The sequence below is a fragment of the Apteryx mantelli genome, chromosome 3, assembly GCF_036417845.1.
Source record: "Apteryx mantelli isolate bAptMan1 chromosome 3, bAptMan1.hap1, whole genome shotgun sequence".
In the NCBI taxonomy this organism is placed as follows: Eukaryota; Metazoa; Chordata; class Aves; order Apterygiformes; family Apterygidae; genus Apteryx; species Apteryx mantelli.
The window spans coordinates 32825135-32841781 of NC_089980.1; the positions used below are offsets into that span (position 1 = coordinate 32825135).

General features: G+C 35.3%; 1 protein-coding gene across 1 annotated transcript in view; it reads left to right on the forward strand.

The window, feature by feature from the left end:
• USH2A (usherin) overlaps positions 1-16647 on the forward strand; it is a 409459-nt gene that overhangs the window by 143843 nt on the left and 248969 nt on the right. The window contains exons 22-28 of the mRNA XM_013949903.2: positions 1582-1708; positions 2117-2218; positions 3715-3903; positions 4426-4556; positions 10311-10584; positions 14135-14338; positions 14464-14544. Coding sequence (XP_013805357.2) covers positions 1582-1708; positions 2117-2218; positions 3715-3903; positions 4426-4556; positions 10311-10584; positions 14135-14338; positions 14464-14544 — 1108 coding nt within the window. The remainder of the gene's footprint in view (positions 1-1581; positions 1709-2116; positions 2219-3714; positions 3904-4425; positions 4557-10310; positions 10585-14134; positions 14339-14463; positions 14545-16647) is intronic.

The following is a 16647-nucleotide window of genomic DNA, read 5'->3' on the forward strand; positions in this document are numbered from 1 at the left end:
AACCTGAATATAGTCTTTTTTTTTCCCCCCTGAAATTAAGCACAGGTTAGCACATATGGTTGTGTGGTCCAAGATTGAATTGGTTACAAATAAATGTGGTTTCTGATGTAGAAAACTATTAATGCTGTTGCCAAACATAATATGAAGAACCACTTATTCAGGCACCTGATCTTTAGAATGCAGCATCGTTTGTAACAATTTTAACGCTAACTAAGTACACTTTGATGAGACAGCATTTAATAAAATGCTCATTAATTTCATCATTAGCAAGGGTATGCTAAGAAGTAAGCCAGTTTCTTATGTCACGCCCAATTAGCATCCCATGCTAGTAATCCCATTAGTATTGTTGAATTCACTAATGGAAAAACTAATGGGCATGCTACCAGGGCACATTAATTGGGCATGACACCAGTTCTGGTTTTAATTATTAAACTACGATAATGAAATGTGTGTTTGTAAAATATTAAAATGTTGAAATAGGAAAGAAGACAATAAAAAATAGTACATGAAAAAATGCATGTTAGTATGTAAGGGTATGTAGCCTTGTATTGTTATCATGGGACAGAGAACTGCTGTACAAACTGCCTCAATACCAAGATGTTGGTTGCATGGAGTAGGAAGTGTGGTAAATATTCATGGAAAATTATTTTTCCTGTAGTCACATACACGTCATATGTATTTTCATGCATAGGATGCACAGTGACAGTACAAAAATCCACTGTAAAATATATACTGTGTTTATAAATCTATATGCTGGCCAGCAATTTCTAATAGATGCACATCACTTTAAAGGGACAGTACTTAATTTCAATAGACCTTTTTAGTGTTAATCACAACAGGTACTGATACAATTTTTTTCTCATATTCCTAATACTAATGTCTTTGAACTAGAAAGAGTGCTAGAAGAGGTGAAAAAGTTTCTGAACGGTCTTATTTACTACTGCAAAGTAGCATGCTAGACTTTAAACTTATAAGGAAATGTTATTTTTCCTTTATGTTTTTTTTTTTTTCCCCAGAAATTGATTTTTCTGAAGTCTGTCTTAAGCCATATGGGTAATGGTATAGGTCATGATCCTTTAACATTATGCAGTGCCTATGCAAAATAGTGTTTTTCCATTCAGTAATTTCCTGGTACAGGTCTGTTTTGTGAATTCAGCTGAATAACATTGAGTTTCCACACAGTTCAAGTAGGATATAAAGTTTTGAGAAAATGTTACTGGAATTATTGGGAAGTACTTAAACAGTGACTTTGTTTAAATAAATAAATAATAAAAAAATCTGTGTGACATGTCCCTTAAGAATTTTTCCCTCATCTTCATGTTAATCAGTGGAACTAACTACACAGGGTTTTCTATTGTTAATAGAAACTAAACTGGATCCTTGATCCCTCATTTATTATTTGAGAAGGTTAATTTAGTGGGGGAATCAGTCCTTAACATCGTTCATTATTTTAGCATAAGTTAAACAGAGGACTTTTGTCTTTGTTTTCAGATGTTATATACCACAGAGTGGTGGAGTGAAGTATAATTGTAAATCTTACCTTTATAATATTCTAACTCTGATTCTTCTGTTAATAAAAAGGGATCTGCAGTAGCAGTCACTCCAACTAATGATGGTGGAAAAGAGTACAATGATAACAGTTGGCACCAAATAATTGCTACAAGAATTCAGGCCCTGGGAAACATCACAGTGGATGGGCAGTACACAGGTAATCAATCCAGTTCCATTTTGTTTTATTATTTTGGTATAACACAGGGTGTTGCTCACTTGCTTTCACTTCCACTACTTATTTTTATCCACTCAGCTAATAAATTCATTCGGCATTTTGTGACAAAATTGCTACTGTTTTGGCCATGTATCTGAAGTATCTGTCCTCTGGGAATTGTTGGTAATTTAATACTAAGTGTGAACAGTTTTAATCTTTTTGTGCTTTTATATCTGTGATTGTATTGGTATTCTTTTGTCGAACACTATTGTAAATCTTTGTAGAATATGTATGGAAAAGCATTAGGATATGGGTTACATTAGCATCTTTTATTAAATGTCATTATTCTGTTATAGATTCGAAAATTTATTGAAAGCACTGAACACAAAATTAATGACCTTTCTTGTTTAGGTTCTTCCTTAGCTACTAGTGGCAGTACCATTATTGGAGAGAACACTGGGGTTTTTGTTGGAGGACTTCCACAGGGTTATACTATCTTAAGAAAGGACATAGGTGAGTATGATTATGATATAATATGATATACCTGAAATCCTATACAGTGGAACGGACTTTACTTTTCCAGTACTGAGGGTTCTATTTACATTTTATCAGGAACATGAGGACAGTACTTAATTTACATAACTATTTACACAATTTTTTGATCAAAAGTAAGTCTCTACAGTTTATTGAATTTTATCTTTAGTGATAAATTGAAATATGTTTATAGCCAATTTCATCAGTAGTGAAGCAGCGTTATATCCAATAAGGTTTGTGTACATGTTAATGAATTTTATATGCAGAGCTATAAACCTGCAAGCAAGTTGTTGTGTATATGAATCTTAGGGGTGTGTTTTACATTCCAGATTCCCAAATTCTTTTCTAAAGCATACATTAAAAAACGCGTTTGTTAACTTTAGCATAGGGCCTGCAGGAATACCACATGCTGGCCTTTTTTGGATCCAGTTTGGATCCATCAAGGATTGTTGTATTCTACAGCTGTATTTATGTGGAGCTTGATTGTAGCTGGCTTCCACAGAATCAATAAACACATGACTTCATATATAAACTGAGTTTATTTGCTAAGTGTATAGTCTACCAGCAGATAATGGAGAGTTCACTTTGTACAAAAACAGTAGGTAATCAGCTGTTGTTTTTGTCTCAGAGGCTTCATATGCAGGCTTGCACATTTTTTCAAATAAATCTGAAGGCAAAATTGTGTATTAAGTTTTCATTGCCACCCACTGGTGGCATGAAATCTAGTTGATTACTTGCTGTGAGGCACAAGGTGCACTAGATTACATTTTCTCCCTTCCCTTCTTTATTTGAGTTTACTAAAAGCAGGAAAATGTGCCTGTGTTCTTCTAAAAATTTGATTCATAAAATTATCCAGGGTGGATAATTTTTTTTGAGGAAAAATTATCCTCAAAAACCTTAGCTGAGTAAGAAAGTAATCAAAATAAGATTGATTATAATTACTGTTCAAGATAAGGCTCTGTATAAAACCTGCTTTATATTTTTCTGCCCAGCAGGGAAAAAGGAATGGAAGCCACGAATTACTATTGTTTATCCAAATAGGGAAAGAAAAGCTTTCTAGTTGAGCTTCTAAGAGTATATTCATCTGCCTAAGCTTTTGCAACACTGCTTCTTCCCATTCAGCCCATGCGTGTCTTTCTTCACAATTATTGTTTTGTTTAAAGAGGATAAACCTGAAAATTTTCCTTAGAATCTCCATGGAGTAGATCTACTATGTTGATTTTAAGGCACCTTCATGGAAAAGCTCAAAAGGCTTAACTCTTCCAGCTACGTAGCAGTAGCTGCTGTCCTTAATAACTAGACCCATGCAGAAATCTGGATTTAGCTTAGAAACTGGACCTATGCAGAGACTGATGGCTGGATATCAATCCACACATGCACATATATTAGAGGAAGAGTGTGTATAAAAGACATATATTCATCTCTATATTTAGTTTCAGGTGATTTGTTTTAATAAATGATTTTCCTTTTTGCAGGGATGAAGATGATAATCCGGAAAGGTTTTGTGGGATGTCTTAGTGACATGTTTTTGAAAAAAGTGCATACTCCCTATGAAAATTGGGAATCTTTAAAATGGCAGGATGCTGAAGAGCAAAACAATGTCTATCATATTTGGGAAGGATGTCCTATTGCCCTCCCAGAAGGAGCACATTTTCTTGGCAAAGGTAGTTTGCTGTACTACATACCAGTCAAATATGTTCTTGAAATTTAAAAAGTGATCATATCAAAAGTATTTCAATGATCTGCTTTTCAAATAAGTTTTGTTAAAAAGCATTATTTTCAAATGGATTAAAATTTGATTTCTGTGTTTACAAGAATATTTGTTGCCTGGAAGAGGAACTGCATTCACTGACAGGTGGTCTGGTTTAACTGTACATGTATTTGACATGTGTGTAAAAGATGAAGTTTCATTTTTGAAGAGACACAGACGTCCATAACATATCAAAAACTCCAGGTCTCTCACTGCAGTAAAACATTAGGACATTACACCAGTTTGGATCATTGTTGCACCTTATGGAGAAATATCCTTTACAAAGCTGAGTGATAACATTAAAAACCTTAATCTTGAAACCTCTGAGTTCTTCATGTCAGTGTAGAAAGTAGCATGTAAGCTTTTGCTTTTGGTTTCTTGCATCTATTTATTTAGGTACTTGATTAACTTATTCATGTACTCAATTTCTTTCAAGGTTTCCTGGAACTGCATTCAGGTGTTTTCCGTGGTGGACTGGAATTTGAGATTTCTTTGAAATTTAGAACAGATCAACTGAATGGATTGCTTTTGTTTGTTTACAATGAAGATGGCCCAGATTATCTTGCAGTAAGTTTAGAAATCAGTACAAGTAACTGTATTTAGATATCATCTGTGAGTTTTGCTTACTGACATATGCCCACCATTTAAAGATATTCCAAACCATAAGTTATTTTTGTGTTCTACTTATTTTGCTATGTACAGCATTTCAAAGCACAGGAAGGAAAAAAAGACTCCAACAGATGCACAGAATAAGTTACATTTCTTATTTACGTCATAAATAAGAAAGATACCAATAATTAAAAGCAGAATTATTCTCTTTACTCAATTAGAAGCGCTTAGAATATAGAACATAAGACTTTCATTAAAAGCTTTTGGTTCATTCCCATGAAAGTGTAGACTTACCTAATTTATCCACCGATACCAGAAATAAATCAATTCAATTGTAAATCAAACAATCTATTAAGGAAATTGTCCAGTATCCTAACAAAGTCTTCTCCTCTAGGGTGATATACATATATGTTTTATATTAATTCTTCATTTTGATTTAAAACATAAGGGTTGTCATATAGATTGAGATTAGTGGTCCAGTTTAATTCCATCCCATCTCACTCAGTCGCCTCTCCATCACTGTTTTCCCAGTGCTATGGAGGAGGCTGCACAAATCCTGCCTTAGGCAAATTTTAAGAGATATGCCTGAGAACTTTATTTTTGATGCCTGTTAAATAAGATTGTTTTATGTTCAGAAGCATTCATATCTCTGTCCTTTCCAAGATTTGTTTAAGGTTGAATGTGTTTGTTGAGGTTTTCAAACTTTTTAAATTCTTCAGGTTCTTTTATAAATAAACTACTAGCTTTTAGTTTTCTACAGTTCATTTCAACTGAGGAAACAGGATGAATGGTATCAAGCCAGTTCATGAACGCTTGTGTACTTACATATGTCTTCTCATATTCACTTCTCTGTGATAAAATTTATTTTATTTCCCTCTTTTTCTTAATTTGGAAGTTTTTGCGGTGTCTCTAATATTCATATTGCCAAAGCTTTCTCAAATATCTGTTCTTTTTTTCAGAAATGTGATCATAACTAAACAAAGATAAGGTATCTCTGTATACATATACACATGTATTAGTTGCGTGGCTCTGGATTTTGATATTTTTCTTCCTCCAAGGATTTTAAATGCAATTAGACTATCATCACTATTGCTGTCATTGCTATAGGTCAACTATAGTTACTACTTGCGCCAACTACTAGGTGTTATGGAGGATTAAACTGAGAATAGTAACTTTTTTAGTTGTTCCAAGGAGCAATCATTTACAACATCAGGAAACTGCTTGTTCTGTTGTAACATTTAACCAGTTTATTTGCAGGAGGCTGAAATATCTCATTATTATGATTTTACTAGCCTTTCCCCCTCCCCACCCACTTTTCTCAAAATATGATATACTTAATATTTTGTCTGGTATATCACCAGACTATATTTATGTTTTTTCCCATGGCTTGATATAACTGATTCATGTAAATGATATTTGGGACTCTTATCTCCTAGATTCTGGAGATTTTTGAGGGTATTGTTATTCTTTATGACCTAATCTGTATTGTTTTATACCCAAATGGTACAGTATTCTAGAAATTTATTTATTTATTACTATGAGGCTGTTTCACTAATGACTGTCAGGTCAAAGCCTGTTTTGTTACATGCCATTATATCTAATTTCCTTTCCCTTTAAACTTATGACCTTAAGTATATAAATACATTTTTTTTCCTTTTCAGAAGGACTAAACTATAATTTACTCAATATTTATTTTTTATATTACTGTCTTTTCCAGCAAATTGTTTTTCCTGGATTTTGAGTTCTTCTAGACCTGTTTGCTTCCTCCATCTCAAGCAGCCTTAGTCCAGAAATTGTAATGAGTTTTAATAGCAGCAGTCTTGCTAATTTCATGTTATTCCTCTAGTTTTGCCCTGAAGTAATGACCAAGATCATAGACTAATAGCATAAGATTCCATACATGCTATTGTCCTGAGCTGAAAAGACTTGAGTATGTGTAATTTGCAGCATGGATGGCACTATTCGCAGGGACAAGTTATTCACAAGGATGAATGTGAGGCATGTTTTCTTCTCAAGATTCTTGTGGCATATGGTCCTTGTTTCCTTTCTCTTGCTCCATGAAAGACTAATAGAAATAGGAGAAAATAGCTTCTGACTATAAAGGAGAAAGGGAACGTATTAAATTGAAAGTGCTGTCAAAGCATAAAGTAATTAGACAAAACAATTTCCTTCTCTAACCATACTTCCAGATTTTCTGTCAATTCTATATTTATGTTATTCATAGCAATGAAATTGTGATTAGTTATTTTCCTCAGTGTTTGTCCTAACCCAAGTAAAAAGTTTTTATCTCACTCTACTCCTGACCTCAATCTCTTCCCAACTTTAAGATGAGGAATTTTAGAGAGCATCAGTACATGCACGCTTTTCCAGCCCTTGCATCTTTGTGTTCTGCATGTACGTAATGATGACGGAAGGTTTTTCTGTACACTTCAGCTCACAAAAAAGGTTAATAGTGAAAATGAGGTGTGTAGCGTGCTCAGCATGAGCTATGATGTCTTTGTTAGGAGCTTTGCTCAGGAGAGACTTGCACTGACATGGAATTAGAAGCTGATATAGATTAAAAGCTATACCACTTATCCAAAACATGAATGTATGATAGTATTGCCTGACCCATTCATTTGCATAAATTACAGGTCTCTTATTAGCTTTGTAGTTTTTGACTGACTATAACTAGACACATGGCTGGACTGCTGCCAAAGAGTCTTTCTTATCTTCTGCCCAAGACAAAGTGTTCTACAAAGGTACTTTGTTTGCCTCTCTTCTGTGACTTCCAAGCCCTGAGATAATCTAGAGATCTATCTCTAGTATGAACTGTCTCATGTTTAATTTGTTATTCACCTGAACCCACCAGCTCCTTTTCTTAAAACCTCATTTCTCTGTCCAGCATATCAACTGCAGCCTCCTATTTGTTATCTCTTGCAAACTTGCTGACAGTACACTCCATCCCATCACTCAGGTCATTAATAAAGCTGTTAAAAAGAATTGGTCCCGGTATCAATCCCAACTGATGCCACTAGTAACCAGCTGCCCAGGGGCTGTCTTTGAGCCACTCATCACAACCTTTTGAGTCCTGCTGTCCAGCCAGTTGCCCAGCCAGTTTTCCACCCACTTTATAGTTCAAATACAGTCCACCTATTTCACCAGTTTGATGGCAAGGATATTCTGGGAGACCATGTTGAAGGCCTTGATAAAGTCAAGGTACACAACATCTCCTCTCCCACTGCTGAGCCAGTCATCTCATCATAGAAGGCAATCAAGTTGTTCAGGCATGATTTTCCTTAAGTAAATCCATGCTGGCTGTTCTCAATCATCTTTTTGTCCTTCATATACTTGGATATGGTCTCCATGAAGACTTGCCGTACAGGGACCCTGACTTAGCCCTAGTTCCTCCTCCTTGCCCTTTTTGAACATGCCTTTTTGAAGGGAGTCTCCCTTGATTGACCCAGCCTTACAAAGAGGATTGACAGTGGCCACGCGATTACACTGAACAGCTCCCTCACAGCCTTGGACACATCCCATCCAGTCCTATGGACTTGGGTATGTCCAGTTTGCTTAAGTGGTCTCTATCTTGATCTTCCTCTGCTTGAGAGGAAAAGAATGTGTCACATCCCTGGGCTCTGCTACTAGGCTCAGAGAACTGGGAGACCTTGCAAGCATACTTTACCAGTAAAGACTGAGGCTAAGATGGTATTGAATACCTCAGTCTTTTCTGTGTCCTGTCACCAGGGCCCCTGCCCCATTGAGCAGCTGGCCTGTGTTTTCCTTAATTTTCATTTTCCTGCCATCGTGCCTGTAGAAGCTCTTCTTGCTTATCCCTCCCAGATTCCAGCTGAACTTTGGCTTTCCTAATTCCAACCATGCATGCTCAGGTATATCAAAATAAAAATGGTGTGTACGGAGAACAGTATTAATTAAAATTACAGAGGTGTTTAATATTTTGTATCCCAAATTCCAAAAGGCAACTATACTTTTAACCATTAAACTGGGAAGATGCTCAGGTTTGTAGTTTTGATATACTCCTCTTAGAATGATCTTATATTGTCTCTTTCTGGTGATGGTGGCTAACATGTTTGCCAGAAGAAAAAGAAGATGGTCTTTGTGCTTTTATGGCTTAACCTCATAATACATCACCCAAGGAAAAATTAACAATCAAGTTTTTCTAAAGCGTTCCCAGAATTTTATCCAAAGCAATCAATTTATCTGTTGTTTTTCTGAACCTATGCTCAGTACCAGAGAGAAGGACCTGTACATGCTAGATATATCCAGAACTTTACTTTTTGTCTTCATCACACAGAACAGTTCAAACTGAATAGTTCTCTATCTCTGGATGCACTTGGGCATTCTAAATGTCAGACCAGGTCATCACAAATAACACAAGCATCATTCTCTGCCTGCTTCAAGACTATGCCAAGATGAGTAAATTGGAAGAAGGATGTGTTGAGTAGTGACCCTGTGTCAAACACCGTGCCCTCTCTCCAGCTGCCAGGTTGCACACCAAGTTTGGCTGACTTGCTGGCACGCTGCTGCAGTCATGATGTAACTCATGCAGCTGAAACGCTTTCTTCCCACCAGCCTGGGGTTCTGATGGCAGCACAGTCTGATCTGTGTTAATTCTTATTCTGTGAATTAAAAATGGTAACTTTCCCAATGGGCTGCTTTTTTCAAGCTGTGCTCATCAGAACTGATCCCATGATCTATCCCTCACTTGTAGTTTAATGACCTTAGCTACCAAAGGCTACAGACTCATGGAAACAAGAAAATTTGTGGTTCCGAAGAAAGAAACAAACAAAATCTAACCTTCTCATGAACAGTGCTAATGACATCTCAAAGACTGAGTTCTTTATTCAGTTGGGGTCACTGTTAAGAAAATGCAATCAGACTAAAAATGCTGTGATATTCATATTCTCAGTAACAAATATGTCAGCTTGTCAATACTAGTGATAAGCATTTATATTAAACTCATAGTTCTTATTATACTTAATAAGATTTTTGGCATGGAAATAGAAATGTCTTTTTGTGAGCTTATCCATGTTTTTCAATCACGAATTTGTCATCTAAATGTTTAGTGTTCTGTACCTGCTAATTTACAATCTCACCGCTCCTTGCTGGTGCATTCCATTCACTTAGGTTAAAGAGTCTAACAGTAAAATATTTGGAAACTTCTGCAGCAAAAATTTAAGTAAAATGTATTTCTATTTGAGAAAATTGGCATATTAATCTCAAAAAGCACATACAAAAACAATTATTTTCTTAGAAGATTTAGAAGAATAAGGATGAATCAATACATGCTGGAGAAATTTGAAATTGAGTTCACCAGCTAATTAAAAAGAGCCTAATCAGGTCTGACATTTAATTTCCTTATTATCTTGTTACATTCTTCCAAAAAATGAATTGGTAGATAAAATACTGTTTTCTTGTTTTCAAAAAAGGCAAAACAATCCTGATTTATTGTCTTTTCTTTTTGCTTAGTTACATTAATGCTGAAGTGAGTTGTCAAAAAAATTAGAAATAGTTTCCTACATTCTGAATTAACTGATACACTGTATTTAATTTGATTTGTGTGAACAATTTTATTATTTCTGCTATCCTGAAGATAAAAATATTTTTACATTTGCATTTTTTCAATTGTTTTTTTAATATCTACAGTGTGCTCATCTTTAATTGCTCTGTGTGTGATGTCTTTTTCAAAATCTTCTGTTTTAAAATACATAGATTGAACTGAAGAGTGGAATATTAAGCATTTTGTTAAAAACTGGCATTGTCTTTACACAACTGGATCTCTGGTTAGGACTGTTTTATTGTGATGGAAGGTGGAAGAAAGTAACTGTGAAAAAGGAAGGCTTTGTAGTTTCAGCAAGTATGAATGAACTGAGAGAACAGACACTGGAACCCCGTGTTCAGCTGCTGGAAGTAAACTCGCCCATCTACATAGGAGGAGTCCCACCTGAGATTCAGAATACCTATAAAGAACTGGGATTAGAAGAAGGTAAGATAACACCAAGAGGAGCCTATGGTTTTCAAAAACTGTTGTCATCCTCAAGGTTGTTGGTGGAGACCAATCTGCTGGTAGTGTAAATTAATGAATATGTAACATTGATCAAGTTTAGCAGAGAAGTAAATTTGTCCTTCCATCCATTGTTGCTTTCTGAACTACCAGCTCTCTCTACCCGATCTAACTAAACTTACTGCTGATCCTTTTGTAATACTATGAAAATTCTTCCAACTCAGTGATATCTGAAGTAATCTAACTCATAAGAGTGGAATTGGAGAGTGACAAATAGTAACCTGAGATGCACAACCAGCAGAGTTCAAATCTTCCTCATAGAAAGCCAGTTCATATAACTTGTCTCACAAAAGTCTACTCACGTTAGTCTTGTTACACACCGATAACTTGTCTCACAAAAGTCTACTCACGTTAGTCTTGTTACTCACAGATCTGGAAAAGACAACTGATGGAGCACAATACAAAAAGCTTAAATCGCTGTGATGAAGCTGGATGCTGCCACAAGTAGCAACTGTTGAGATCTTGTTAGTCCTTCTTCAAGCAATACTAATTCTGATTGAAACATCCAGCGAGTATAAAATTCTGAATTTGGATTTTGGCTATGTTACCTAATGTCTTTCACATTACCAGGAGGAGAAGAGACACTCATGTTTTAAGCCATCACTTTGACCTTTTTGTTCTGAGTCTGATTTCTGGGGAAAAAGAGACAAGTATTAGTTACAGCCTGCTACTAATGGCTTCCACCAAAGGACCAACTGTATGAAAAGTAGTCAAAAAGATGTCTATAAAACTAACCCTGTTTAGGATTTGGAGGGGTTTTTTTTGGTTATTTATGAAGCTATTTATCAGTCATGATGTATTTTTCAGATACTACAGACAAATAAGTAACAGTGAGTAAGTGATTAGTGAGAGATCTAGTAGATGATTTTGAATGCATGTGTTCATATTGAATGTGTGCATGCAGGGAAGCTATGTAGAGGTGTGTCAAAGCTTTGTGAGGTCGCAGTTACTGAATGGCTTGAATCAAATCAAAGCACTGGTATTCACAGATAACTCAAAAATATTATTTTAAGTATTCTTCCAGTTGTATGTATCACGTATATTGTAAACTTCCTCCAGGTTGTGTGTGCATAATTTTTATGGCCCAGAAGAGCTAGCCAGTAATATCCTGTCAGTATTGCCTCTTAGCAGATGGTATAGCCTTGTGAGTAGATGCATTCTCAACTCCTGTCAGTATTGCCTCTTAGCAGATGGTATAGCCTTGTGAGTAGATGCATTCTCAACTCCTGCAGCAAAGAGATCTATGAACAAAGAATCTAGGGCAAAATATTGTCTAAAGTGAATGTCTGAAGTGCATATTCAGGCACATCAATAAACATGATTTTTTCCACCAAGCCTCCTCAAAACCCTGCAAAATAGGATGGCAGCTATGTGTATGTATATTCAGAACTTCTGAAAATAGAACTCCTTTTATGTGTTCCTAAATGTAGATTTAAATGAGCAAGTTTAGGCATCCACATATGAAAATCTTGGCTTAAGTGCCTATTTTTAACTTATGTCCGACCTTATCATGCTCTCAAATGTAGCCTGTCAGTTTTTATCAGTGTGACCAATCAGAATGATAGCAGTAATGGGAAGATTAGTCCAAAGAGGAAATAAGATTGAAACAGGACATAGCTCCATAGTATGTTAGGGCATACAGTCTAGAAAGTATGGAAATCTGTGTTAGTTTTGGTTTCCTTTAATGTCACTCAATTTGAAATAAGTTTGTGTTACCAGCCTATTTTAATTATAATCAGTAAAAAAAACATTGTCAACAGTGGATACTTAATAAGAGTTTTTATTTCATTTTTGCATACTTTATCCAACTCTCTAAAACATACAGCTTTGAAACTTACTTTTGTTTAGGAATGTACTCGTGTATTGGTATAATAATGGAATATGGAGACTTTCCCAGGTTAATAAATATTTACCAAAGGTTGTCTCAGTTAATGGCTGCTCGAATCCTTTAAGAAATTTCAGCAAGAGTCTGTGGGCTTTTGTGTGACCCATTGCATACAGTCCTGAGAGGTCAAGATGGAGATGAGTTGGTAGGAATGTTTGTGAGAATTTTTACTGTCATTGCTTATACAGCAACTATCTGACCATAGAAAAAGAACATTACTTGGCTAGCATCAGTCAGACATCTTCAAACAGTGATGAATGCATCTAAAAACATTAAAAAAAAAAAAAAAAAAGTAATGGACTAAAATAGGCTATGATAATATGCATCTCAATTGCAAATTAAACAACTGTTCATTCTGTCTAATGATTAAGGTGCTTGGGCAGACATGGGATTAATTCTTTCCTCTGCCACAGACTGCATGAGAAACAGAGCAAGTCGCTGTGGAGTAAGAGCTGTGCATAAATTAGGATGTGTCCATTTGAAGGGGTAGTTTCTCTAAATTCCCAGCGTAGTGGAGAGAGAAGGCATTCCAGAGGATGAATCAAACTGGATGTCCACCTTCAGTGCCCCCTTCTTTCTCCGTGAACTATGTATGAATATTAGACTCTCAGCTTGGGTGGCTCAGTAGGATTACTGGTCTGAGCTGCCATCTTGTAGTAATAAAGGCAGTGAAAATACCTAAGATGTATATATGATGCCTTCACAAAGCTAAAAAAGAATATTGATCTCTAAGACACTGATTTTTAATTTACAAATTAATTAAATTTACAAATTCTTGGATGAATTGAAGTCTTCAGTTTGGTTAATGTTTGGTTTTATGTCAACCACTGGTCACTGAACTTTATTCAGATTTGAGAACTATTTCTATCAGTTTTCTATCAGTTTAGTAATTTCTTTGTAAATGAAATCATAGAAATATATAAAAATTCAAACAACTTCACCTTAAAATTTTGTAATGTTGTTTCTATTGCAAATAATTAAATTTAACATATATGTTATGTTGATAGTAACATTACACACACACACACACACACACACACACACACACACACAAAATGAGGTTACTTAATTTTTTTTCCAGTAAATGAACAGTTTGGGGTTATGTTTCTAGAATATGTTTGCAAACAATATACCAGATATATTCCCATTAGGATAATCTGATCTGCCTCTTTCTTCTATATAGTCTGTATATATTCAATATATATTTTTCTGAATTTGAAAAAAAAAGTGTATAATAACAAAATATTACCAAGCGATAAAGTACAGAAAACTGATTTCCAAATTCAGAATCACTTTTATGGTGATATTTTTAAAAGCAGAGACAAAAGACAAAACAAAGATTTTTGCTCATGGGGTGGAATTGGTAATAATGAAAGTGTAGTTCAGTAGGACAACAAATCAACACTAGAATACCGGGAATACCTACCGGCTTAGTGTAAAATTGGGGAAAGAAATTTTCATGTTGGAAGTTAAGATTTGCACATTACAGTCTTTAATGCTGAAAATATAGAATGGAAAGGAACAAAACTGATTCTTATTTAATGACTGAAGCTCTTTATGTGATACTAATCCCTTACTGTTTGCTAGGTTTCGGTGGTTGCATGAAGGATGTTAAATTTACACGAGGTGCTGTCGTTAACTTGGCATCTGTGTCCAGCAGTGCTGTCAGAGTCAATCTGGATGGATGCCTATCAACTGACAGTGCTGTTAACTGCAGGGGAAATGACTCCATCCTAGTATACCGAGGAAAAGAGCAGAGTGTTTATGAGAATGGTCTACAACCATTTACAGGTAACACATTGGTTCTTTAATGAAATACAACATTTTTATTTCATTCTGTATTAATGTGTTACCATGTTCAGTGTCTCGTTTTCATTTTTTTTCTCCCCTTTTATCTTTCTCTATGTTCTTTGAAGAATACCTTTATAGGGTGGTTGCCTCAAATGAAGGAGGATCAGTATCTAGTGTATGGACCCGTGTTCGTACAAGAGAATCAGGTAAATGTAGTTTAAAGCTTATTTATTCCAATTTGTCATGAGCTATCCAACATGAGGTTGGAGAAAATCCCACCGTGACAATTTTGAGTAGTGTGAGTTGGGTAGTATTTCTAAGGGGTGCAAAAATGCTTGATGCTTTGGGTAGGTAACATATTAATGTCTTATTTCAGCTATAAAATGTTCAGGTAAATATTTTCCACACGTAATTCAAAGCCAATTTCCAAATATGTATTATATTATGTGACTGTACAAGAGCAAGATTGAACTGCATGATCTGAGTAGAATGTTTGCACATCTAGGTATTTTGATACATGCACATCTAAACCTCTAATCATATTATATGAGTCTGCTAGAATAAGTAAATCTATGTATTTTATATATACATTTTCCTATGTATAACTTGAGGCGATACAAAATCAAGTGTAGAGAAAGGAGCGACTGGGATAGCAGGAGCAGACTGTGGAAGATGAGAGTCAATGTAGCTGGTAGTCAAAAGAGAGTTTAATGCAAATTTTTCTTTCCATGCCTGCACATGGGTATGCCACTCAGTGCTGCTGAATGACAGAGGAGAAAGGGGGGAGGGGCTGTTCTTTTTTTTTTCTTTTTAGCCCATAGATTATGTGTGAAAATATGGTAATATTTAAAAGGAAAGTAGAATGTGACTTGTGAAGAGTGTTTCAAAGTAGGAGCATAATACCTGCTGAGCCTTAAAGATCAACTTTCTCATAAATCTTATGAAGCAAATTTAAAGGACGTTTCTTTTTCTGTTCAGTGTTTTTGCAAACCTTGTTGAGCCAGCAAGTTTTTGAAGATTTACAATTCTGCACATTTTATTTATCCAACTTTTCCTCTTCTGTAAATTAAACCCTAATTGCATTCCATCAATGCAGAGAAATATTCTGATGCAAGATATTCAATGTATGATCTTTCCAATTATACGGCATTTTAAAAAAAGTTTCCATAATTGCTCTTAAAAAGACAACACCTGCATAAATATTTGACTTGCAAATGCATTCTTATACAACTTAGTGTTGCTATTTTGCATACACCCAGAAGAGAGCAAATACACATATATTTTCATATCAACTATTTGACCACAGTAAGTTCTACCACAAATTTATATTTGCAAGCTGACCACAGCATTGAACAGCTACACGCTCCTAAGGGTTGGCAAATAATTGCGCTATTTAATTATTTTTGCGTTGGTTTTGTTGTGTCCCTTATGAGAAGACCATCTGCTATACAATACCATACCTTGCCCTGTGCTACACTTCAGAACTAATAAAATCAGTATATTACTGTAGTAACTGAAGCTTTCCTAGAGTATCATATTCTTACTTTACAGAAGAATCACAACTTTCAGGTATCTTTATACTTTGCATTCTGGTACTCTTACAAGAAATGAGGTTGCATTCATATTTAATGAAGTTAAATAATAAAATTACAAAAAGAAAAAAAAAGAAAGGTTATCTGATGGTGAGAAAAGCAAGTGATCTTCATCAGCAGGGCTCAGGAGTCCACATGCATTTACAGCAAACTCATCATCCATCATCCTGCCATAGTGTTCCTTGGGCCTTTCCTGTGCATCCCTTGTGCAGTTATCTGTGATGAAGCTGTTACTGGCCAGACCTTTGCTTGGTATAGTAATATCTAATAAATAGTTAAAGGTTATGGGAAATGGGATGATTTTTTTTTATTAGCGACTGTATGCATATATGAGCTTGGCTTTCCAGTTTTTTTAAACATCTTCATTTTCCTTTTTCTGTAATATGAAATGAAGAAGTAAAGGATTTTGCAAAAAGGCCTTACAGGTCTCTGTTTTGCCCTGAGACGGTTGTGTTGCATTGTAGAAATAAGAAAATAAACAAGCATGCTTAAAATTTTTGAAGCCCTTGAATTTTGTAAATGAAAATTCACATTTTTTACAAATGTTTCATATTTGTGGCATTTCTGTGGCTGAGATATCCAAGAGATAAGTGTCAGACCTTTCTGTATTGCAACACTGTCTTGTTTCCTTCTGCTACATCATTATAATGCCTGAACTTGTTGGCCACATACAATCCACCTCCTCTTTTTATGAGTGATGCTTAGATATGTTTGATA